Source organism: Aotus nancymaae, unplaced genomic scaffold (genome assembly GCF_030222135.1).
Source record: "Aotus nancymaae isolate 86718 unplaced genomic scaffold, 86718_ANA_hifiasm-v0.15.2.pri h1tg000059l, whole genome shotgun sequence".
In the NCBI taxonomy this organism is placed as follows: domain Eukaryota; kingdom Metazoa; phylum Chordata; class Mammalia; order Primates; family Aotidae; genus Aotus; species Aotus nancymaae.
In genome coordinates, this window is record NW_026988473.1 from 61,897,276 (window position 1) to 61,921,270 (window position 23,995).

Genomic DNA, 23,995 nt, shown 5'->3' on the forward strand with positions numbered 1-23,995 from the left:
AATACACCCTCAGTTAATGTTTGCTCTTGTTACAACATATGAGGAAGCTGAGGCTCAGGGAGGCCCGTGTGCTGTTTCTCTCCACCACTTGCAGTACACAGAGGGTTAACGTCGAAGCTTTGCCCTTTGCAGCAGGGCCAAGCCAGGATTTGGCTGCCTGCTCTGCCCTGGAGAAACAAGGGCAACTGTCATCACAGGATGACTTCAGGTCACCTGTGGTTATGTGCAGCCAGCCTGCCAAGGGGACTTGACTAGAGGGACGATCACTGCTTTCCTCTCAGGCCTGATAAGAGCTAGGATGTGCCTACTCCTGTCATGTCCAAGCTGTGAGACCTTGGGCAAGTAGCTCTCCCTTTCTGAATCTCAGTTTTGTCTCAGTTTTATCTCGGGATACTCATGTTTTTCTGTCTTGGGGCCCCTGTGGGAACTGAGTTAAAGGATAGGACTTTGCACACCACTCTGCTGTGCCAATATAAGCATATTTTAAGGCCAGTAACTCTAGATGGTGTAAATATTACAACTTAATGGGGAGGGGTTATAGAGAAGTGGATTTTTCTTTTTCTTTCTTTCTTGAGACAGGATCTTGCTCTGTCACCCAGGCCGGAGTGTAGTGGTGCCATCACAGTTCACTGCAGCTTTGAACTCCTGGGCCCAAGAAATCCTCTCACCTCATTCACCTGAGTAGCTGAGACTACAAATGTGTGTCATCATGCCCAGCTAATTTTTTTAAATTAATTTTTTTGTAGAGATGGGGTCTCATATGTTGCCCAGGCTGGTCTCAAACTACTGGGCTCAAGTGATCCTCCTGCCTCAGCCTCCCAAATTACTGGGACTACAGGCATGAGCCACCATGCTGGGCTGGGAGGTGGAATTTTGTTCAATCTAAAGATAAGCTTTCTCATAGCTCTGGCTATAGTGGGAGGGAGCAGAGGAGTGAATGATTGTCAGTTGGGAGGGTGCAGAGAGGGCTCCTGCCCTGTGGTAGAGGTGAGGGTGGCTTAGGTGAGACAACACTGAGGCCCTTTTCAGCCACAGGCCCCTTCCCTGTGTTCCCTCCTTATCTCTCATCCCCTGCCAGCGTGGGAGGTATTCAGCAGATTTCACCGGAGGCAGTGGAGGGAGCAGGTACCTAAGCCAGAACTCAAAAGGTCTTATTCTCCACTTGACTCTGCCACTGACTTGTGCAAATTTGGGCCTTTCCCAGGCCTTCATTTTCTTAAATATCTAATAAAAAAAATATATAGCAAATGCAGTTTGTAAACTATGACAATATGACTATGCAAAAGATTATTATCTTGCAACACTTGTAAAGTGCATTGTAGCTTGTGGAATGACTGGTTAGATTTGGTTGAAGCCTTAGCAATCATCTAGAATCTGTGTGGATAATATATTGGGGATTGGACTTTGTGGTTTACAAAGCATTTTTTTTCTCTTTTGGTCCCAATCACTGGTCTGGATTGATACAAAGCATTTTTATTGGTTTCTCTGATTCAATCCTCACACCACCACCTCAAATTTACAGAGGATATGGATCTGGTTAACCTGTATGACTATGTAACCTCATGTCAGTCCAGAGCACTGCCTGGAGGTGGGTAGATGTGGGCCTGGGCTGGAATCCCAGCTCCAATGGGACCTTGAGCAAGTTACTTTAGCTGTCTGCACCTAAATTTCCTCCTTGGCAAAACAAAAATACTGGTGGTTCATGCCTGTAATTCCAACACTTTGGGAGGCTGACATTGGAAGATTGCTTGAGCCCAAGAGTTCAAAACCACCCTGGGCAACATAGCAAGACCCCATCTCTACAAAAATTAAATAAAACATTTACAAGAGTTGTGGTGAAGATTAAATGAGATCACTCATGAAGAAGCTCAGTGCAGAACCTGATGTGTAGTAGGTACTCAATAAATGTTAGCCAGCAAAAAAAAAAAAAAAAAAAACTCAGCTAGGCGTGGTGGCTCACGACTGTAATTTCAGCACTTTGGGAGGCTGAGGCAGGTAGATCATGAGGTCAGAAGTTCAAGACCAGCCTGACCAACATGGTGAAACCCCGTCTCTACTAAAAATACAAAAATTAGCTAGGTGTGGAGGCATGCACCTGTAATCCTAGCTACTCAGGAGGCTGAGGCAGGAGAATCGCTTGAACCCGGGAGGTGGAAGTTGCAGTGAGCCGAGACTGTACCACTGCACTCCAGCCTAGGCAAGAGAGTGAGACTCTCTCAAAACAAAAACAAAAACAAAAAACAAAAAAAAACTCAGCTAGGAAATTGCAGGACTGAGCTTCTGACTCCAACTTCAGTGTTTCTTGCCCCACATCAAGCTGTTTCACTTCAAATCCTCTCCATTTCACAATGGAGGTACCCCAGGTTGAAGGAGTGAGCTATGCATTAGAAGGCTGCCCTAAGCAGGCAGCAAAGAGGCAGTTTGGTCTCCAGTGACCTGAAAGAATTATTTATTGCCCTGGGGTCCAGTGTACCAGTTGCCAAAGGGAAAAGCTTCCTTCCAACTGGCCCAGCAAGCTGTCAGAGGAAGAGCCAGGCTCTTGCTGGGGCAGTCATGCAGAGCTGGGATGACAAGCAGAAGGCTGGCAGATCTATCCCTGGGCAGATGGATCACCTGATACAGACGCTGGGGCCTGAGCCCTGGGATTGGCCCAAAACAGGGCTGTGTTGGCTCAACAGCTGGGCGTTGGCATCCTGTCAATCTGCCGAGAGCCTAGAAATAGTGCAGGGACAGTTTGCTGGGCTCAGTGTGTCAGAGGAAGCAACCATGCAGGTGCTAACCAAGCGTTACCCCAAGAACAGCCTGCTGACTGTCATGGACCGGTACTCAGCTGAGGTGCGCAACATGGAGCAGGTGGTAATGATCCCCAGCCTTCTGCGGGACGCACAGCTGAGTGGGCATGGCGGCCCAGCCAAGGCTAGGGCCTCTGATCTCTACACCTACTTCACCATGCTCAAGGCCATCCGCGTGGATGTGGACCATGGGCTGCTGCCACGGGAAGAGTGGCAGGCCAAGGTGGCAAGCAGTGAAGCCGAGGAGGCTGAGAATGGAACCGCAGAGACAGAGGAAGTTGCGGATGAGAGTGCCTCAGGAGAGCTGGAGCTGGAAGCCCAGTTCCACCTGCACTTCTCCAGCCTCCATCACATCCTCACATACCTCATCGAGAAAGCCCAGGAGGTGACAAGGAAATACCAGGAAATGACAGGACAGGTCCAGTAGACCTGGGACACTAGGGAAGGTAATTGTGGCTATGCTGGTGGGTGTTAAAGTCTACCAAGGGACATTCCAGAAGAGGAGAGGGGGCGGTGGTGCAACCCAGTGGGAGAGGAACAGCCTGGTTCTCAGATAGAGCCACTCTTGAGTCAGGGTCTTGGGACCACAACCTCAGGGAGCCTAAGACTAGGCCTGCATTACCATCCTTCTGATCTCAAATTGGCAATTGCAATGAAGTGATATGGAGACAGAAGGAAAAGTGGCCTGTGAGTGCATACCTCATATGCACATATATGTGTTTGTGCATGTGTGCTTATTAGTATGTGAATGCTTGCAGATGTGTGAACTGAATGAGTATGTTCTCACCATTGACTTCGTTAGAATTTGATTAAAGTGGGGCCGGGTGCGGTGGCTCATGCCTGTAATCCCAGCACTTTTGCAAGCTGAGGCAGGTGGATCACCAAGGTCAGGAGTTCGAGACCAGCTTGGCCAACATGGTGAAACCCCGTCTCTACTAAAAATACAAAAATTAGCTGGGCGTGGTGGCGGGTACCTGTAATCCCAGCTACTTGGGAGGCTAAGGCAGGAGACGCACTTGAACCCAGGAGGTGGAGTTTGCAGTGAGCAGCGATCACACCATTGTACTCTAGCCCAGGAGATAGAGCAAGATTCTGTCTCAAAAAAAAAAAAAAAAAGAAGAATTTGATTAAAGCTATGGACTCTTTCCCCCAAGTTCAGGTAGACAGGCACGTAACTGTACATATAATTTCAGGGGATATCCTATCCACCAAGGCCTATCCATGAATCCTAAGAATTCCTGATGTCATGTATTAGTAATAGTCTCCACTGAAGCATACAGTAAGTGCCTGCACAACCTCTAAGTGCTGGACATAGAATTATCTCAATCTTCACAATAACCCTAAAAAGACAGGTTTTATTATTTCCATTTTTAAATTTTCCCCAGAGATGGAGTCTCGCTCTGTTGCCTAGGCTGGAGTACAGTGGTGCAATCTTGACTAAATGCAACCTCCACCTCCTGGGTTCAAATGATTCTTGTGCCTCAGTCTCCTGAGTAGCTGAGATTACAGGCATGTGCCAAAATGCCCAGCTAGTGTTTGTATTTTTAGTAGAGGTGGGGTTTCACCATGTCGGCCAGACTGGTCTTGAACTCCTAACCTCAAGTGATCTGCCCACCTTGGCCTCCCAAAGTGCTGGGATTACAGGTGTGAGCCACCGTGCCTGGCCAGGTTTTATTATTTCCATTTTATAAATGAAGAAACTTACCCAAGGCATGTGTATTGATTTAAGTGAACACTGAATTCTGTGTGTGTGATAGTGATTCCCAACATTTTTTCAAGTCACAGAACATGGAAAATTATATGGCACATGGGGATACATAGGTGAGGTTGCTTGCATTACTCCTACAACAGGCTGGGGTACTCTGACCATACCAGGTTGGAACCCACCAAACAGGAAGCCGAGGGACCACCATCTTGGCACTATAATTCATTCCAGGCACACCCAAGTATGCAGGCATGCCTGTTGGGAAGCCCTGTTGTATGTACATGTGAATATGTGTTGCAGTCTGAGCCTACATAACTATGCACAGAGGGGCTGTGGTGGTGACTGTGGATAAACAGCAAGCTAAAGAAGTAGGTGGTGGCAGAGGGTAGGAGGCGGAAAGGGGCCCAGGCATGGTCACAACTAGGTCACTCGGTCACTAATGGATAAAGATTAGTTTGTTTTTTGGTTTTTTTTTGAGACGGAGTCTTACTGTGTCACCAGGCTAGAGTGCAGGGGGCGTGATCTCGGCTCACTGCAACCTCTGTCTCCCGGGTTCAAGCAATTCTGCCTTGGCCTCCCTAGTAGCTGGGACTACAGGTGCATGCCACTACACCCATCTAGTTTTTTGTATATTAGTAGAGACAGGGTTTCACCATGTTGTCCAGGATGGTCTCGATCTCCTGACCTTCTGATCCACCTGCCTCAGCTTCCCAAAGTGCTGGGATTACAGGCATGAGCCACTGTACCTGGCCAATACTAGCATGAATAGATATTGGACCATAGCACCTGCCAGTTTAGATTCTGTGCCATCTGCCAGCCCTGCTCCCAGAAACTGGCCTCATCCATTGTAAACAACATCCATGTCCATTGCTATCTCAAAACTACCTGATACAGCTATATAGGATAAGATTCTCATCCCGACTTTACTAGTAAGGTAATTGAAGCCCGAGAGGTGAAGTGACTCACCCAAAGGCACTCAGTAAGGAGACAAAAGTGAGACCAGCCTCAACTTTGAGCTGAGTGTGTGCTTTCCATCATACTCACTGTCTGCCATATTGTGTTATCTTCATAATCTGTGTTAAGGCTGCTCTGTAATTACGGGGAATACACATGGACCCCCAAACACAGAACCTATGGAGAGCTCTAATCCAAGCATTTTCTCAGCAGTTTTCCCTTCTCCCACTTCAAACCCAAACTGTCAACCTGGACCCTGCTTCCCTTTCCCCTTGAGGCTCCCCGAGGTTCTTCACACAGGTTCTTCTTGAATTAGACTGGGCTGTGTCACGAGCTCTGGGTTCACATTCTGATTCTATCACTAACGAGTTGTGGGGCCTTGGGCAAGCTACTTCACTTCTCTGGATTTCAGCTTCCTCACTGAATAACAGTGGTAGTAAAACTTAAAACTGGCATTTGAATAGTTTTAAGATCACTTTGCATATCCATTACCTAATGGAATTATCATTCCCTTTTGCAGATGAAAAAACAGGAGGTCTGAGAAGTAAAATGAGTCCAAGGTTACTCAGTAAATGGCAGATCCAAGATGTGAACTCTGGCCTAAAAGAATTACCTAATTCTTTTCCTCTACAGTGGTAGATTTTCTGTGTTCCTTAGAGCCTTAGACTTTTGCAGAGTGGGCACAAAGTGGGAACTGGGCATGGCAGAATGGGTAGAAACCCTGCTCTTTGACTCACCAAATAGCTTCAAAGACCAGAGCAGCAATTCTACATCATAATGTTTCAACACACCCTAACCTGATTTTCATTCGGGGCAGTGTGGTATAGCAACAGTTAAAAATCTGGGCTCTTGTCCTGGCTCTTCCATTGACTTCTGTATTATCCTTCACAACTTTTTTTTTTTTTGAAACAGAGTCTTGCTCTGTTGCCCAGGCTGGAGTGCAGTGGCACGGTCTCAGCTCACTGCAACCTCCGCCTCCCGGATTCAAGCAAGTCTCCTGCCTCAGCCTCCCAAGTAGCTGGTGTTACAGGCGCACACCACCACGTCTAGCTAGTTTGTACTTTAAGTAGAGATGGGGTTTCACCATGTTGGCCAGGCTGGTCTTGAACTCCTGACCTTGTGATCCACCCCCCTCAGCCTCCCAAAGTGCTGGGATTACAGGCAAGAGTCACCATATCCTGCCCTAGACAACTTATCTTACTTTTCTGCATCTCAGTTTCCCCGTTAGTAAAATACAGCAGAGAAATCGAATGAGTTATTCCAGCTCTGACAACCTAGGATTCTCCTTACAGTGCTGAGGCACTGCCAGTTTTCCAACAGCAACACCAGCGTTGAGATTTTTCACTGCTCTTCCTGCTTCAATGGGCATGTGACAGTATCTTCATTGTTTGAATTGATACTGACTTGGCTTTTTAAAAATTTTCTGCACTCCACAGTTCCCTTCACATGATAGAAGGCAGACTCTGTGATGAGGCCAGCGGAGCAGTTCACTAGCCGATGACGAGAGCAGAAAAGCCTAGACCTGCAGCCAGAAGTGAAGACGGCTCAGTTCTCCGGGATGATTCTCTTATCTCCTTCTGAGCGCCAATTCCTGGACTCCAGTCACTGGCTCACCTTTAGTCTGTTGCTATTCACTGCTCCCCTCAGTCCTCTTACCAGCTTGGGGAGGTGACCAGTGGTTCAGGAGGGACTAGACAGTTACCTGTCCAGTGTGATATGGTAGGAAGAACGTAGGTGTTGGCATGTGACCAAAATTCACATCCCTCCTCATGGCAGTCATTCAGTATGTGCACTTGGGCAAGTTATTTAACCCGTTGGAGCCTAAATTCCCTCATCTATAAAATGGGGATAATATTATTTACCTCACAAGCTTGTGAAAATTAAACATGATGAATCAAAAGCACTTGGCATGTGAGGGCTATTAAAATAGCATGATTTTTTTCTCCCCCGCTCCCCTATGTATTTGCTCTAGCCCTTGCTTTTTACTCACCAGAGCTGAGAGGTAGCAGAGTCTCTTGGGATGAATGGTTCACCCTCTTGTACTTGCCAACCACTGATGAGGCCAAGGACAAGTGAATTATAAACCTATTTACTGCAGTAATAAAAAACAAAATCTTGTTTATTTGTACATCTTTATTATTTCTAAAGCATTTTTTCCAACCTAATTTCAGGTTTTACAAGTGGTACTCAAGAAAAGAGAGATGAAATTCATCTAATTTCACCCAGAAACCATCTGCTTATATTTATATGGCCAACTAATTTGAAATCACATATAAAGAAAAATACTTTATCTCCAAAACTTAATCTGATTATAAATTCTAAGCTAGGAAACAAAAACTTTTTGGACAAATACTTTTTTTTTTTTTTGAGATGGAGTTTCGCTCGTTACCCAGGCTGGAGTGCAATGGCGCGATCTCGGCTCACTGCAACCTCCACCTCCTGGGTTCAAGCAATTCTCCGGCCTCAGCCTCCAGAGTAGCTGGGACTACAGGCGCGCGCCACCATGCCCAGCTAATTTTTGTATTTTTAGTAGAGATGGGGTTTCACCATGTTGACCAGGATGGTCTCAATCTCTTGACCTTGTGATCCACCCGCCTCGGCCTCCCAAAGTGCTGGGATTATAGGCGTGAGCCACCATGCCCGGCCCATACTTTGTTTTTGACAGGGTCTCTGTCACCCAGGCTGCTGTAGTGTTGCCCAGGCTGCAGTGAACTGCAACACAATCACAGTTAATTGCATCCTCAAACTCCACCTCAGCCTGAGTAGCTCAGACTACAGGCACGTGCCACCATGCCCGGCAAATTTTTGTATTTTATGTAGAGACAGTGTTTTGCCATGTTGCCCATGTTGGTCTTGATCTCCTGGGCCCAAGCAATCTACTCTTCCTCAGCCTCTCAAAGTGCTGGGATTGCAGGCATGAGCCATTCCATCAGGCCAGGACAAGCATTTGATAAGCCATAAAAAGTAACCTCATTCCAGTTAGGTGCAGTCTTTTGCTTCCAATTGCACCAAGCTCCACTGTAGACAGTGTTAGCTCCTGAGTCCACTTTCTCCAGGATAATCCATCTAGGAGTAAAGACACCTTTGCAGCATAAGATTTCTATTTTCCTTGTCTGGAGTCTCCTCCTTCTTTTATTTATTTATTTATTTATTGAGACAGAGTCTCACTTTGTCGCCCAGGTTGGAGTGTAGTGGCACAATCTCAGCTCACTGCAACCCTCCTGGGTTCAAGCTATTCTTCTGCCTCAGACTCCCAAGTACCTAGGACTACAGGCGCCCACCACCATGCCCGGATAATTTTTGTATTTTTAGGAGAGATGTAGTTTCAGCATATTGGCCAGGCTGGTCTCGAATTTCTGACTTCGTGATCTACCTGCCTTGGCCTCCCAAATGCTGTGATTACAGGCGTGAGCCACTGAGCCTGGCCAAGTCTCCTCCTTCTAAACCACCTTCTATATCATTACAGACAGAGCTCAGAAATACAAACCAGACTGTATGATTTAAAACCCTTTAATGATTAATATCTATAGGATGAAGTCAAAATTATTTTGCATAAGTCACAGAATTCTCTGTAATCTGTCTCACTCTAAATTCACTTTGCACTAGGACAGAAGCAGGGAAGCCTTTTCTGAAAGGGCCAGTATTAATTAGGCTTTGCCAGCCATAGGTCTCTATCACTACTCAATTCTGCTCTTATAGCATGACAGTCGCCATAAACAACATATAAACAAATGAGCATGGTTGTTTCAGTAAGACTTTATTGGCAGGGGGCCAGATTTGGCCCATAGGCTGTAGTCTGCGAACTCTAAACTAGAACTCAACCTCATTAAAATCTTTCAGATGGGTGAATGGAAACTGACCATTCTCTGATGAACTATTTTTATTACAACAATAAAGAGTCAAGAGTACTCATGGTAACTATTTTAATTACAAGGTGTCAACATACAGATTGGCATAAACTTCAACTGTCATTGGAAACATGTTCCATCAAATTCAGAAACAGCAGGTATCAGTGAAACTGCAGCAAGCATTTTGAAGACTTCAACGTACTGGATAGAATTTTTCAAAAAGTTCACCATACGTTTTCTTCTCTATAAAAGGAAAGATCATAAAAGATATATTTTTATTTTTTTTATTTTTATTTAATATATATATTTTTTGAGACAGGGTTTCACCATGTTGGTCAGACTGGTCTCGAACTCCTGACCTCAGGTAATCCACCCGCCTCAGCCTCCCAAAGTGCTGGGATTACAGGCGTGAGCCACCACGCCTGGCCAAAAGGATATATTTTTTAATTGTCTTAAGAATTGTATTACCTAAAGGAAAATTAACTCTCAGTAATCTTACTGATTGAAATCCTGCTATGGTCTGAATGTTCATGTGCTGCCAAAGTTCGTAAGTTGAAATGTAACCCCTAAGGCAATGATATTAAGAGGTTGGGACTTTGGGATGTGATTAGGTCATGAAGGCTACGTTCTCATGAATGGGATCAGTGCCCTTATAAAAGAGACTTTGGGGAGCTTGTTTGCCTTTTCTACCATGTGAGGACACAGCAAGAGAGCATCATCTATGAAACACAAAGTGAGCCCTCAGCAGACACTGACTGTGCTGGCACCCTGATCTTGGACTTCCCAGCCTCCAGAATTGTAAGCAATAAATTTCTATTATTTATATATTACCCAGTCTATTCTACAATTATTTAGGCAGCAGGAAAAAAATTAATTTTTAAAAATTACCCATTCTATGCATTTGGTTATAGTAGGCCAAATGAACTAAGACAAACCCTTAAGAATTTCCTTATTTTCTTGTCCTCAACTATGGCTTGGCAATCACTGAAAGATTTTCTTTCATTGAAAGAAGAATAACTTTGGAGGAATCTGTGATGACAACCAGACGGCTGCTAAGAAGGACCAGGTGCTGCCAGGAGTATCTTGAATGAAGAGGTGAAGGAAGAAATAAACACAGAGGGGCATGCGTCAGCTAGGAGAGGCCAGCAGCCAATGTGGTCAAGCTCTCCGGGTTCCCACTGTCTGTGCATAAGGCTCTTGGCACAACTGCCAGTAGTCTGCAGCTCAGAAACAGAATGAGCCCTGCAGTTATACACACTCCTGCAGATGCAGGGAACTTGTGGAACTATCTCTAGGCAAAGAGCCAGAGGTCTGGGACTGAAGACTGCTCAGCCACGGGGTCTCATTCCTACTAATCAATATATCCAAGACGACTTACAGTTCTAACACTTAACAGTTCTGAGTATTATGCATTCCTGATACATCCACTATTCACAGCTTTGTGCTAGTCTTTAAGCTCTTCTTTGGCAAAAAAAAAAAAGCCATATCTTTCTGATCTACCATAAATATCACATATGTGACTAAAGGCTGTGGGAATATTAAAGAGTAATGACATTTTAGAGCTAAATAAGACCTTAGAGATCATTCAGTCTAATGAAATTTAAATGTTTTATATCACACATTTACATTAATAAAAAAGTCTTTTTTTTTTTTTAAGACAGGGTCTCTTGCTTGGTCACCTAGGCTGGAATGCAGTGGGGTGATTGCGACAAATGGCAGCCTTGACCTCCCAGGCTCAAGTAAACTTCCTGCCTCAGCCTCCCAAGTAGCTGGGACTATAGGCATATGCCACCACACCCAACTAGTTTTTTAAATTTTTTGTAGAGATGAGGTCTCACTATGTTGGCGAGGCTAGGGAAAATCTATTTATATGTTTACAAGTTCAAATTTTTTTCTATACTCATTCATTTATACATTTAATATGGATGTGTATGCCAAACCCCTAGGGAAACAAAAAAAACCCTGTCCTAATAAGTTAAACTGCCAACTTACAAAGACTCATATATGTATACATCTGTGTCATATGTGTGTAAAACACAGGTGAGAGAAGTCATATTACAATTATTAATAGATTCATAGCAGGATAGAGATACAGCATGCAGAGGGAATGCCTGACTCTAGCTGGGTGAAGCCTTCACTGAGATAATAAAAGCAGAAATTTGCTAGGGAGATGGGGTGAAGGGGCAGGGGCAGGAGGAAGAAGAACATAGCAGGAAGAAGGTATAACATGTACAAAGCAATACAGGACAGGCTCAGGACAAAGCATTTCACCAGGCAAATGATGAGTGATGAGGGATGAGGAAGTGTTCCATACGGTTCAGATCCACTATTATGCATAAGTGCCTGCTATGTGTAGGCTCTGTGCGAGAGGCTGGGGAAATAAAGACAAAGCTATAGCCCATGAAGAACACAGACATGTGTATATCATATGGTAGACAGGGATGTGGGTAAAGTGTTTCTACCAGAAGACAGGCAATTAGTGAAGCCGGAGGAAATAAGCCATCCTAAGGAGCCTGAATTTCATCCACTAGGCAATGGATGACTATTTTAAACAGATGTGATCAGATTTGCTGTCACTGGAAATAAGACCAAAGCAAGAAGTGAGTTAAGAGGCAAGTGCAACAATCCAAGCAAGATATTATCAAGGCCTAAACCAGGGTAGTGGTATTGGGAGAGGAGAGTTCAAAGTTGAGAAATATTTAGGAAGCAGAACTGATAAGACCTGATGACTAATGGGAAGGGAAAGAGGAAGACTTGATGATTCTCAGGCTTCTGGCTTGAGCATCCAGGTGGACAGCAGTGCCACTCCCTGAAGCAGGACAGAGGAGCAGGAGGTTTGGGAAGGCAGAGGGGACATGAATTTTGTTGCTGTCCGAAGGACACAGAGGAAGTCAGGCAGAAAGTGGATATATTAATTCAAGAGAATTTTGGTCTATAGACTACGATGTGGGAGTCAACAGAACTTAGAAGTTACCTAAAGCCATAGACATGGATAAGAGTAACCAGGGAAAATAATAATACAGTAAACACAGATTCTCTACAATTAACTTGAAATATCTTTTTCTTTTCTTTTGTTTCTTTTCTTTTCTTTTTTTTTTAATAAAGATGGGGTTTCACCACGTTGGTCAGGCTGGTCTTGAACTCCCGACCTCAGGTGATCCGCCCGCCTTGGCCTCCAAAGTGCTTGGATTACAGGCGTGAGCCACCACGCCCGGCCTCTATTTTTTTTTTTTTTTTCCATAACATGGAGTATGAAAGAAATACCTTTTTCTTCAGGAAAATCCTCTGGATGTAATTTTACATACTCAAACATGTCACGATCCCTCACAGCACATACGTAGTCATGACGTTTTACAAGAAAATATCCAGCAAAATAAAAGGCTGTAACATACAGAAGCTGGCGATGCAAACCTGAAATTCAAATGACAAATTCCAAAGAAAGCAAAAATTAGTCAATGTGTATTAAGAGTTACCTTTTTGGCTGGACGCAGTGGCTCACACCTGTAACCCCAGCACTTTGGGAGGCTGAGGCAGGCGGATCATCTGAGGTCAGGAGTTTGAGATCAGCCTGGCCAACATGGTGAAACCCCATCTCTATTAAAAATACAAAAATTAGCCGGGGGTGGTGGCAGGCACCTGTAGTCCCAGCTACTCGGGAGGCTGAGGCAGGAGAATCACTAGAACCTGGGAGGCAGAGGTTGCAGTGAGCCAAGATCGTGTCACTGCACTCCAGCCAAGGCAACAGAGCGAGACTCCTTCTCAAAAAAAAAAAAAAAAAAAAAAAAAGTTACATTTTTACATACATTTCAGATATATAATCTGTTGTTATGGCATTACTTTTTTTTTTTTTTTTTTGAGACAGAGTCTCACTCTGTTACCCAGGCTGGAGTGCAGCGGTGCAATCTCGTCTCACTGCAACCTCTGCCTTCCAGGCTCCTGCCTCAGCATCCCTCAGCCTGGGACCACAGGCGTGCACCACCAGGCCCAGCTAACTTTTCTATTTTTTTTTTTTTGTAGAGCCGGGCTTTTGCCCTGTTGCCCAGGATAGTATCGAACTCTCGAGCTCAAGCGATCCACCTACCACGGCCTCCCAAAGCGCTGGGATTACAGGTGTGAGCCACTGCGCCTGGCCCAGAATCCAAATTTTAACAAGACTCCTATGCTATTCGTATGCACATTAACTTTGAGAAGCACTGGTTTCCAATATCCACTTAGAGGTCTAAAAAAAAAGCTCGGCTACTTAATAGCCATATGACCTTGGGTAAACTGCTGTTAACCTGTTAGGCTCAGTTTCCTCGTCATGAATAATACATCCCTATAAAGTGTTCTAAGGCCTAAATGCTATCAATAATGCCCATAGAGTGAGCGGTTCATGGCATGGAGTCATGGCTCATTTGTGCACACAGCACAACACAAAATGAAGAGAGTAGTCCCAGGTCCTTCACAGACTCAGTTCCTGCTTCACTGTGTGACACGGTAATAGCCCCATAAACTGCATACCTCGACATACCTCAGCTTTCCATTGAAACTGCTCTCTTTAACCCTAATGTAACAGGCAAGCAGTCCAAACCAACGCCATTTTGGCCCCTGCACCATTTTAAGAAAAACTAAGACTTGTAATAAGTAACTAAGGTCTGTAATTTCCACCCTACTCAGACAATGTGTAAACGCTTATCTTGACTTTTGTGAACCACTTAAGTAACAATCGGAATGTCCAAAGCCCCTCACCCTCACCCCCGCCCAGGAGGTGGTTTACGGCCATGAAAGGACTTGACACCCTCCTTTCAGGGCCACGGGTTAGGGAGACGCGAGTCCTCCGTGGTCGCCGGCAATAAAGACCTTGTAATTTGGCCCAGTCTTTGTCTCAGTGGTGATTTCGCGCTCCCTCCGTTACAACTGCACCTCAGTTTCTTCATGTGCCAAGTAACACACTGGCTCTGCTCGATTCTGAAGAGCTAACCGGGCGCGGACAGCCTGAGAAGGCGAGCTGGGGCCAAGTAAGCAAAAAGGCACGGAAAAGCAGAGCACCTGAGGAGAGCGTACGGCAGGGCCGGTCTGCAGCCCCGCGACCCCCCTCCCAGCCGATTCCGCCAGCGCAGCCCTCACCTGCCTTCAGGACCGGCCTCCGGTAGATGTAGTTGTCAAGCAGGCCGGAGCAGTAGCCCAAGAAGCCTAAGTAGAGGATACGCGGGTCGGTCAGGTTGGGCGGGGGCAGACTCCGGGACTCATCCGGCAGAAACCTTAAAGGCTCTCGGTTCTGCCGCGAGTATAACATGGTGACGCGGTTCTCACTTGAGGCCTAGCCTTAGACCACGAACTACAAGGAAAACCACCACGACCACTATGCGGGCCTACGAAGTCAGCTTTGTCCTCCGCACGCCGGCCTGAAAGTCCCGGCGCAGCGCTGTGCAGCGCCCAAACGCTTCCCGGCGCGTGCTGCCGCCGGAACCCGGCATGCAAAGTTCCGCGCTACTAGATGTCACTTTACTCGCCCGCCCGCGCGAATTCGCCTGTGGGAGTGGGCTTCGCGGGCCTGGTAACGCGGGGTCGAGGAGTACCCCAGGCTAGCCAAAGTGGGAGAAGACTATGAGACACTGATTTTCTTTTCACAGAACTTCCCGACCCAGAATTGCCTATCCCTCCCCTGCCCTTTGTGCATAGATTATCTTTTCATCCAACATCCAGAAATGGGCATGATGCACATTTTGAGAAACGTAATTAACTGAAGTTCCATAAAAGCTAGTTTTCGTTTTCTGAGTATTCAGTCGTTCATTCGCACAGACACACCCTCCAAAGCCTAAAATTAAGGTCTGGTCAGCAATGAACTTAGAGAAGCCCAGGACTGGATCATTTTAATCTATTATTGAAATTCAGATTTGGAGGCAGCACCCTAAAATGTTTCACCTCTGAGTCTTCAGGTCCTTGCACATGGTTGAGGGAGGAGGTGTTCCCTAAATGTTTTAGTAATGAGGCTGGGCACAGTTGCTCACCCCTGTAATCCCAGCACTTTGGGAGGCCGAGGCGGACGGATCACCTGAAGGTCAGGAGTTCCAAGACCAGCTTGGCCAACATGGTGAAATCCCGTCTCTATGATAAATACAAAAACTTAGCCGGGCATGGTGGTGCATGCCTATAGTCCCAGCTACTCTGGAGGCTGAGGCAGAAGAGTCGACTACTCGGTGCAAGGTTCTTTGAACTGGCTGCACCATAGGCCATACCCTAGTTGAGCCATGGCGACCCCCCATGACCCGCAAGTACACCTCTGGATGGCCTCCTGGAGCCAGAAAGTCTGAAGAAGAAAGAATGGCTAGTTCTGCCATTATTCTTGCCTCAACCATTCCTGCCTTAACTGATAAGCCAATCTCGTGATGCTGGACCTTGGACCTTGTGACACTCCCCCCTCCTCCCTGCAACAATAGAAAAAGAATAGGTAGCTCCTGCAGTGCCCGATTAACTGACCTTGCCACATTCCACCATTGTTCTGGCTTAACTGATAAGCCAACCTTGTGACACTGGACCTTGGACCTTTTGATACCCCCACCCCTGGCAACACCCCACCCCGCCACCCCGGCCTGCAAAAACCTCGTGAACTGTTAACTTCTGTAACTTTCCACTGCATACCCCAAATCTATAAAACCAACTCCTATCCCACCACCCTCCGCTGACTCTCTTTTCCGACTCAGCCCACCCGCACCCGGGTGAATATTCAGCCATGTTGCTCACACAAAGCCTGTTTTGCCGGGTGTCTCTTCATTCAGAGTGTGCTTAAATCTCAGGAAGATGACACGGGAAGAATTGCTTGAACCTGGGAGGCGGAGGTTGCAGAGAGCAGAGATCACACCATTGCACTCCAGCCTGGACAACAAGAGCAAAATTTCATCTCAAAAGGAAAAAAAAAGGTTTGAGTAATGAAAGAAGGAATTTATAATTCTGTTAAACAATTTTTCAGACTCTGCTCACCCATCTCTAATATTGCAGATTGAACAGCCCTTCCTGCTGTTGAGCTAAAATTTCTTCCTGTAGGCCAGGCGCGGTGGCTCACGCCTGTAATCCCAGCACTTTGGGAGGCCAAGGCGGGCGGATCATGAGGTCAAGAGATCGAGACCATCCTCGCCAACATGGTAAAACTCTGTCTCTATTAAAATACAAAAATTAGCTGGGCATGGTGGCGCATGCCTGTAGTCTCAGCTACTCGGGAGGCTGAGGTAGGAGAATTGCTTGAACCTGGGAGGTGGAGGTTGCAGTGAGCCAAGATTGCGCCACTGCACTCCAGCCTGGCACCTGGCGACAGAACAAGACTGTCTCAAAAATAAAATAAAATAAAATAAAATGTTATGTCTATTCATTAATAGGATCAACATTTTATCCAGATGAATGCTGATTAAACCAGAGGTTTATGCAAAAGTATATACATCAAAGATAGTGGTTTCCTAAGTGAAAGAATTAAATACCAGTTAAGAGTGATTACACAAAGGATGGACCTTTTAACACTACCTGACAGTATTTCTAGTTAGAATTTTGCTTTTTTGCCGGGCGCGGTGGTTCACGCCTGTAATCCCAGCACTTTGGGGGGCTGAGGCGGGTGGATCACCTGAGGTCAGAAGTTCGAGACCAGCCTGACCAATATGGTGAAACCCCGTCTTAAAAAAAAATAAAAAGAATTTTGCTTTTTTTTTTTTTAGACAGAATCTCGCTCTGTCACCAGGCTGGAGTGCAGTGGCGCAATCTCAGTTCACTGCAACCTTCGCCTCCTGGTTTCAAGAGATTCCCCTGCCTCAGCCTCCCGAGTAGCTGGGACTACAGGCATGCACCACCATACCCAGCTAATTTTTTTTTGTATTTCAGTAGAGATGGGGTGTCACCATGTTGGCCATGATTGTCTCAATCTCCTGACTTCATGATCCACCCTCCTTGGCCTTCCAAAGTGCCAAAATCCCAGGTTGGAGTGCTGGGATTACAGGCATGACCCACCGAGCCTGACCTGCGTTTTTTTTTTTTTTTTTTTTTTTTTTTTTCTGAGTTGGGGTCTCGCTTTGTCACCCAAACTGGAGTGCAGTGGTGCGATCATGCTGGCTAATTTTTAAATTTTTTGTAGAGACAAGGTCTCTCTATGTTGCCCAGGCTCATCTGGAGCTCCTGGGCTCAAGAGATCCTCCTGCCTTAGCCTCCCAAAGTTCTGGGATTACAGGTATAAGCCACCTTGCCCAGCCCAAATTAGGATTTTTCTGAAGTGTATATTAGACCTTTCTTGAAAGGCAGCAAATGTTTCAAAAGTTTACCTCCTTTATCTCAGTAATTACACATCTGGAAATCTGTCCTCTGAAAATAGTATGGCATGAAACATCTTTTTTTGCACAAACTTGTTTTTGTTTTTTTAACCAGTGTTTCTTTTAAAATTTTATCAAAAGAATGAAAACAACAAAAAATGTTCCTCAGGAGCAATATGTAAATTCTGAATACCAGATAAACTTATTAGGCAAACACTTAAAATGAAGTTTACAGATTTTGTTAAAACATGATGAAATACTTGTGTATTCAATGAATATTCAAAGGCTCATCTTCTATTAAAAAAAAATCTAGCCTGTAATCCTAGCACTTTGGGAGGCCGAGGTGGGTGGATCATCTGAGGTCAGGAGTTCAAGGCCAGCCTGGCCAATATGGTGAAACCCAGCTTTTAAAAAATAAAAAAAAATCTAGCTCCAAGTAAGGGGCTCTATAACGGAAACTTAGCCCACCGCTCCCCAACACATAATCCCCCACAGTCTTCTGGGCCTGTCTTTTGTCTGTTTGTTTTTGAGACAGAGGCTTATTCTGTTACCCAGGTTTGAGTGCAGTGGCACGATCTCACCTCACTGCAACTTCCACCTCCCTGGTTCAAGAAATTCTCCTGCCTCAGCCTCCCAAGTTGCTGGGATTACAGGTGTGCACCACCATGCCCTGCTAATTTTTGTATTTTTAGTAGAGATGGGGTTTTGCCCTGTTGGCCAGGCTAGTCTTGAACTCTTGACCTCAAGTGATCTGCCCACCTTAACTTCTCAAAGTGCTGGGATTACAGGCATGAGCTACTGCATCCAACCCTGTTTTTTTGTTTTGTTTTGTTTTGAAGGAAATTTAAGATACAAAAAATTACAAAGAACAATACAACAAATACTCATATTCAACTACACAGATTTAACAACTTTGAATTTTGTCATATTTTTCAGCCCCCTCCTCTTTTATTTTAAAGGAAATAAGACACTACAGATACAATAAAGTTCCTTTTCCTTTCTTTCTGGAGACAACCACTATCGTGAGTTTACTGTGGATATTTCCAGTCCATTTTTTATAATTTTACATATATTTAGTATTGTGTTATATGTGCCTTTTTAAAATCTAAATATTGTGATTCATTGTTTCTGTTTTTCTCTTGGTTTTTCATTCCATGTAAAATTTTTGAGATCTATCCATGATGATACATAAAGATTGGCAGTCACCTGTAATCCCAGCTACTCAGGAGTCTGAGGCAGGAGAATAGCTTGAACCCGGGAAGCTGAGGTTGCATTGCACTTTAGCCTGGGCGACAAAAGCAAGACTCTGTCTCAAAAAAAAAAAACAAAACAACTTCATTTATACTGTTTAATGGCTATTCATACTGATTAATGGCTATCATCAAAAAGATTCATCCTTTTTGACTACTATATAATATTCCATCATATAAATATGTCACATTTTATTCATCCATTATTCTGTTGGTGAGTATTTAGTTTTGTTTTCGATTATTTTATGTGTACCTAATTTTATACCCTTGCCTCTTAGGTCTAGAGAAACTTTTGCACATAGGTACCAATACTAGGAGATATGTACAAGAATATTCCTGGAAGTAATAGCCATTTGTAATACCTCAAAACTGGAAACATCTTCAATGTCCAATAAGAACAGAACAGAAAATAAATTGTGGCATTTTGATACAAATGAATAGTCATTAATCAGTATGAATGAATTTTTTTTTTTGAGACAGAGTCTTGCTTTTGTCACCCAGGCAAAAGTGCAGTAACGTGGTATCAGCTTACTGCAATCTCAGCCTCCCAGGTTCAAGCTATTCTCCTGCCTCAGACTCCTGAGTAGCTGGGATTACAGGCGACTGTCACCACACCCAGCTAAACTTTTAGTAGATACAGGGTTTTGCCATGTTGGGCAGGCTGGTCTTGAACTCCTGATGTCAGGTGATCCACCCACCTTGGCCTCCCAAAGTGCTGGGATTACAGGCATGAGTCACTGCACCTGGCTGAATTTTTTTTTAAGACTTTGTCACCAGATTGGAGTGCAGTAGCATAATCTCAGCTCATTGAAGCTTCAATGTCCCCCAGCTCAGGTGATCCTCCCACCTTGGCCTCTCAAGTAGCTAGGACCACAGGTGTACCTACCACATCTGGCCAATGGATCTTAAAAACATAACTTAGAGAAAAAGAGACAAGTTATAAGCGAACATATTATGATTCCATTGATACAAAATTCAATATTAGGCAAAAATGTATTTTTAGAGACACATGTTAGTCGTAAAACCCTAAAGAAAAGTAAGATAAATTAAAGGCAAATGTTCAGGATAGTTACCTCTGGAGAGGAAGAGGCACAAGACCTCTAAGGTATTTTTTTTTTTTTTTTTTTTTTTTTTTTAAGGTAAACACCCTCTCTCGTGTAGAAGTGACATTAGAAATATAAATGCTTACATTTAAGATGCCAACATTAAAGGTCAGACTAATTGAATAATATTATTGCTTCTTAAGATGTTTGATTAGAATAAGGATGACAAATAGTAAAGGGCTTGTAGACTGTTCTTTTTTTTTTGAGAGAGAGAGAATAGGAAGGAGGAAAAAGGAAGAGAAAGAGAGAGAGAGAATGGGGAGGAGGGAGAAGGAAAAGAAAGAAGGAGAGAGAATGGGAATATTGCTTTCTTGCCCAGGCTAGAATGCAATTTAGTAATGGGTATTGAAAAGCTCTTTTATACTGATAATTATACTTAATGATGTAGTCAGGAAGGAATAAGGGAAGAAGATAACAAACAAACAGCCAACCAATATTTAATTTAAACCTATGAAATGCTATGTGATTACTGAGGAGTGATTTACTTCCAATTATATAGTCACCTTTGGAATAGGTGTGAGGTGGTAATGTATGTTTTGTGTATTTGAAGTGGAGAGTTCTATAAATGTTTATTAAGTTTACTTGTTCCAGGTCTGAGTTCAAGTTCTGAATATCCTTGTTAATTTTCTATCTCGTTGATCTATAGAATCGTTAGCTCTTCTTGTTACATTGATCCTTTTGCCATTATGTAATGTCATTCCTCGCCTCTTTTGATCTTTGTTGCTTTAAAGTCTAGTTTATCAGAGGCGAGAATTGCATCTCCTGCTTTTTGTTTATTAGTTTATTTTTACTCTCTGTTTGATTGGTAAATCTTCCTCCTTCTCTCTGAGTCTTTGTGTATTGTTGCATGTAAGATGGGCCCGGATGCAGCATACCGATGGGTTTTGGCTTTTTATCCAATTAAAATATATATAGGTTTAATACCGGCGTTTGATGCTAGCTGGCTGTTTTGCCCATTAGTTGATGTAAATTTTTTATTGTGTTAAAGTTCTTTGCTTTTTGATATATTTTTGGAAAGGCTGATATTGGTTGTTCCTTTATATGTATAGTGCTTCTTTCAGAAGCTCTTGTAAAGCAGGCCTGGTGGTGGTGAACTCTCTAAGTACTTGTTTGTTCGCAAAAGATTTAATTTTTCCTTCGCTCATAAAGTTTAGTTTGGCTGGATAGGAAATTCTGGGTTGAAAGTTCTTTTCTTTAAGGATGTTAAATATTGGTCCCCACTCTTTTCTGGCTTGTAGGGTTTCTGCTGAGAGATCTGCTGTAAGTCTGATAGGTTTCCCTTTATGGGTAACCTGACCTTTCTCTCTGGCTGCCCTTAGTATTTTCTCCTTCATTTCAACCCTAATAAATCTGGCGATTATGTGCCTTGGGGTTGGTCTTCTTGAAGAATATCTTTGTGGTGTTCTCTGTATTACCTGGAGTTGAATATTACCCTGCCTTGCCAGGTTGGGAAAATTTTCCTGAATGATATCCTGAAGAGTATTTTCCAACTTGGATTCATTCTCTTCATCACATTCAGGTACACCTATCAAACGTAAATTAGGTCTTTTCATATAGTCCCATATTTCCTGGAGACTTTGCTCATTCCTTTTCATCCTTTTTTCTGCATTCTTGTCTTCTCGTTTCATTTCATTGATCTGGTCCTCGACTTGTGATATCCTTCCTTCTGCTTGATCAATTTGACTGTTTAAACTTGTGCATGCTTCACGAAGTTCTCGTGTTGTGTTTTTCAGCTCCATCAATTCACTTATATTCTTCTCTAAATTGTCCATTCTCGTTAACATTTCGTCAAACCTTTTTTCAAGGTTCTTAGTTTCTTTGCATTGGGTTAGAACAAGTTCTTTTAATTCACAGAAGTTTCTTATCACCCACGTTTTGAAACCTGCTTCTGTTATTGGAACACACGTGTAATCTATTAAGCCTTGTTCCGTTACTGATGAGGAATTGCAATCCCCTGTAGAGGGAGAGGCATTCTGATTTTGAGTATTCTCTACCTTTTTACGCTGGTTTCTTCCCTTCATTATATATTTGTCCGTCTGTCGTCTTTATAATTACCGGCTTTCTAACTGGGTCTCTGACGTCCAACTTGTTGATTCCCTGCGCCGAGATCTGAGCAATCCACTGAGCCGGCCAAAACAGCGGTGTTAAGATTGATGGTGCTTTTCTGCCCGGGAATCTCCGGACTCTGCACCAAGAACTGGCGTGCTAAGGCACCAGCAAAACCACCACGCCGGGCACAAGAGTCGCCCTGGCGACCCGTGGGGCTCCTCCACTGGGGATCTCCTGGTCCGTGAGCAACTAATATTCGTCTGAAAGTGTGGCGTCCTCTCGTTCTTTGCGCTTTCACTGGGAGGTACGTGCCCGAGCTGCTAATCATCAGCCATCTTGGATCTCTCCCCCCCCCTAAGGTATTAATGATATTCAATTTTGAAGCTACATAGTGGGTACAGGGATATATATTTTATTATTTTTAACTATGCATATACATTTATACAATTTTGGATTTCTGATATATGCAATAATAATTTTTGTTTTTTTTTTTTTAGAAACTTGATGTTTATTTTCCATGAATCTTATATGTTGTTTAAGAGCCCACACAAGAACAGCTTAAGACCATTCAGTGGTTGCTCCTACTTATTCAGTGGCCTGAGCAGTGGGAGCTGCAGACCAGTCTTCCATGGCAGGCTGGGCACTCCAGTGTTCAGTAGGGAACTGCTGGATAGGCACAGAGGGCACCTGCACACCTTCAGACCAGTCAGCAACCTCAGGCTGAGTAGCAGTGAACTCAGGAGCTGGAGCAGTCCATTCACCCTGAAATTCCTCCTTGGTCACAGCATTTTCAGCAGCAGCCTGCTCTTCTTTTTCAATCTCTTCAGGATCTCTAGAAGTAGAGATCAGGCATGACCTCCCACGGGTGTTCACAGGAAATGGTGCCAAACATGCACAAAACTTCCCAAGCCACCATCCACCACATCAAACCCACTGAGTGAGCGCCCCTGTTGTTGCATGGGATGGCAATGTCTACATAGCACAGAGGAGAATCTGTGTTACACAGAGCAATGGTAGGTAGGTTAACATAAGACCCCTCCCTGAGAGGCTGGTGGTCAACCCTTGGGTCAGTAACCACAAGCAGCCGAGGCTCCCGGAAGGCTGCCTGGATCTGGTTGGTGAAGGTTCCAGGAGTAAAGCGGCCAGCAATTGGAGTGGCTCCAGTGGCAGCAGCAAACTTCAGCACAGCCCTCTGGCCAGTATTCCTGGAGGATATAACACTGACGTCAGCAGGGTTTTCTTTTTTTTTTTTTTTTGAGGCAGAGTCTCACTCTGTCGCCAGGCACCATGCTGGAGTGCAGTGGCACAATCTTGGCTCACTGCAACCTCCGCCTCCTAGGTTCAAGCAATTCTCCTGCCTCAGCCTCCCGAGTAGCTGGGACTACAGGCACACGCCACCACACCCAGCTAATTTTTGTATTTTTAGTAGAGACAGGGTTTCACCACGTTGGCCAGGATGGTCTCGATCTCTTGACCTCGTGATCCGCCCGCCTTGGCCTCCCAAAGTGCTGGGATTACAGGCTTGAGCCACTGCGCCCAGCCATCAGCAGGGTTTTCAATGGCAACAATGGCATGAGCTGCCAGGAGAAGCTTCTCCCAGGTCCTCTTCAGATTTATGATGTAGATGCCATCACTTTTCCTTTTATAGATATACTGCTCCATCTGGAAGTCAAGGTTGGTGCCACCTAAATGGGTTCCTGCTGCCAGGAATTTAAGGACATCCTCTTCCTTCATTTGCAGGACATCAAGGGCTCCGGACATTGTGAAAGTTTCCCTTTAAGTTACGACGGGAATCCAGAACAACGCCGTTTGGAGCCCTCGGCAGGTAGTGTGGAAAGGCTAATTTTTTAACTATATTAAAATATTACCTTTTTGGCTTGGCGTAGTGGCTCACATCTATAATCCCAGCACTTTGGGAGGCCAAGGCAGGTCAAGAGATGGAGACCATCCTAGCCAACATGGTGAAACCCCGTCTCTACTAAAAATACAAAAATTAGCTGGGTGTGGTGGCATTCACCTGTAGCCCC

The 23,995-nt window shown here is 44.5% G+C and overlaps 2 protein-coding genes and 1 pseudogene across 2 annotated transcripts; 1 reads left to right on the top strand and 2 right to left on the bottom strand.

Annotated features, from left to right (window-relative positions):
- Positions 1 to 2,726: 2,726 nt before the first annotated feature.
- On the top strand, positions 2,727 to 7,569 carry THRSP (thyroid hormone responsive). Its single transcript, XM_012469588.3, has 2 exons — positions 2,727 to 3,238; positions 6,888 to 7,569. The coding sequence occupies exon 1, from the start codon at positions 2,767 to 2,769 to the stop codon at positions 3,217 to 3,219; it is 453 nt and encodes a 150-aa protein (XP_012325011.1). The 5' UTR covers positions 2,727 to 2,766; the 3' UTR covers positions 3,220 to 3,238; positions 6,888 to 7,569.
- Positions 7,570 to 8,945: 1,376 nt separating this feature from the next.
- NDUFC2 (NADH:ubiquinone oxidoreductase subunit C2) lies at positions 8,946 to 14,704 on the bottom strand. The gene is made up of 3 exons (XM_064365339.1): positions 14,406 to 14,704; positions 12,564 to 12,710; positions 8,946 to 9,542 (listed from the first exon to the last, which is right to left on the bottom strand). Exons 1-3 carry the CDS (start codon positions 14,572 to 14,574, stop codon positions 9,493 to 9,495), a joined length of 366 nt encoding a protein of 121 aa, XP_064221409.1. The 5' UTR covers positions 14,575 to 14,704; the 3' UTR covers positions 8,946 to 9,492.
- A 7,655-nt stretch (positions 14,705 to 22,359) lies between these two features.
- LOC135270221 (small ribosomal subunit protein uS2-like) lies at positions 22,360 to 23,857 on the bottom strand (annotated as a pseudogene).
- Between the last annotated feature and the right edge of the window lie 138 nt (positions 23,858 to 23,995).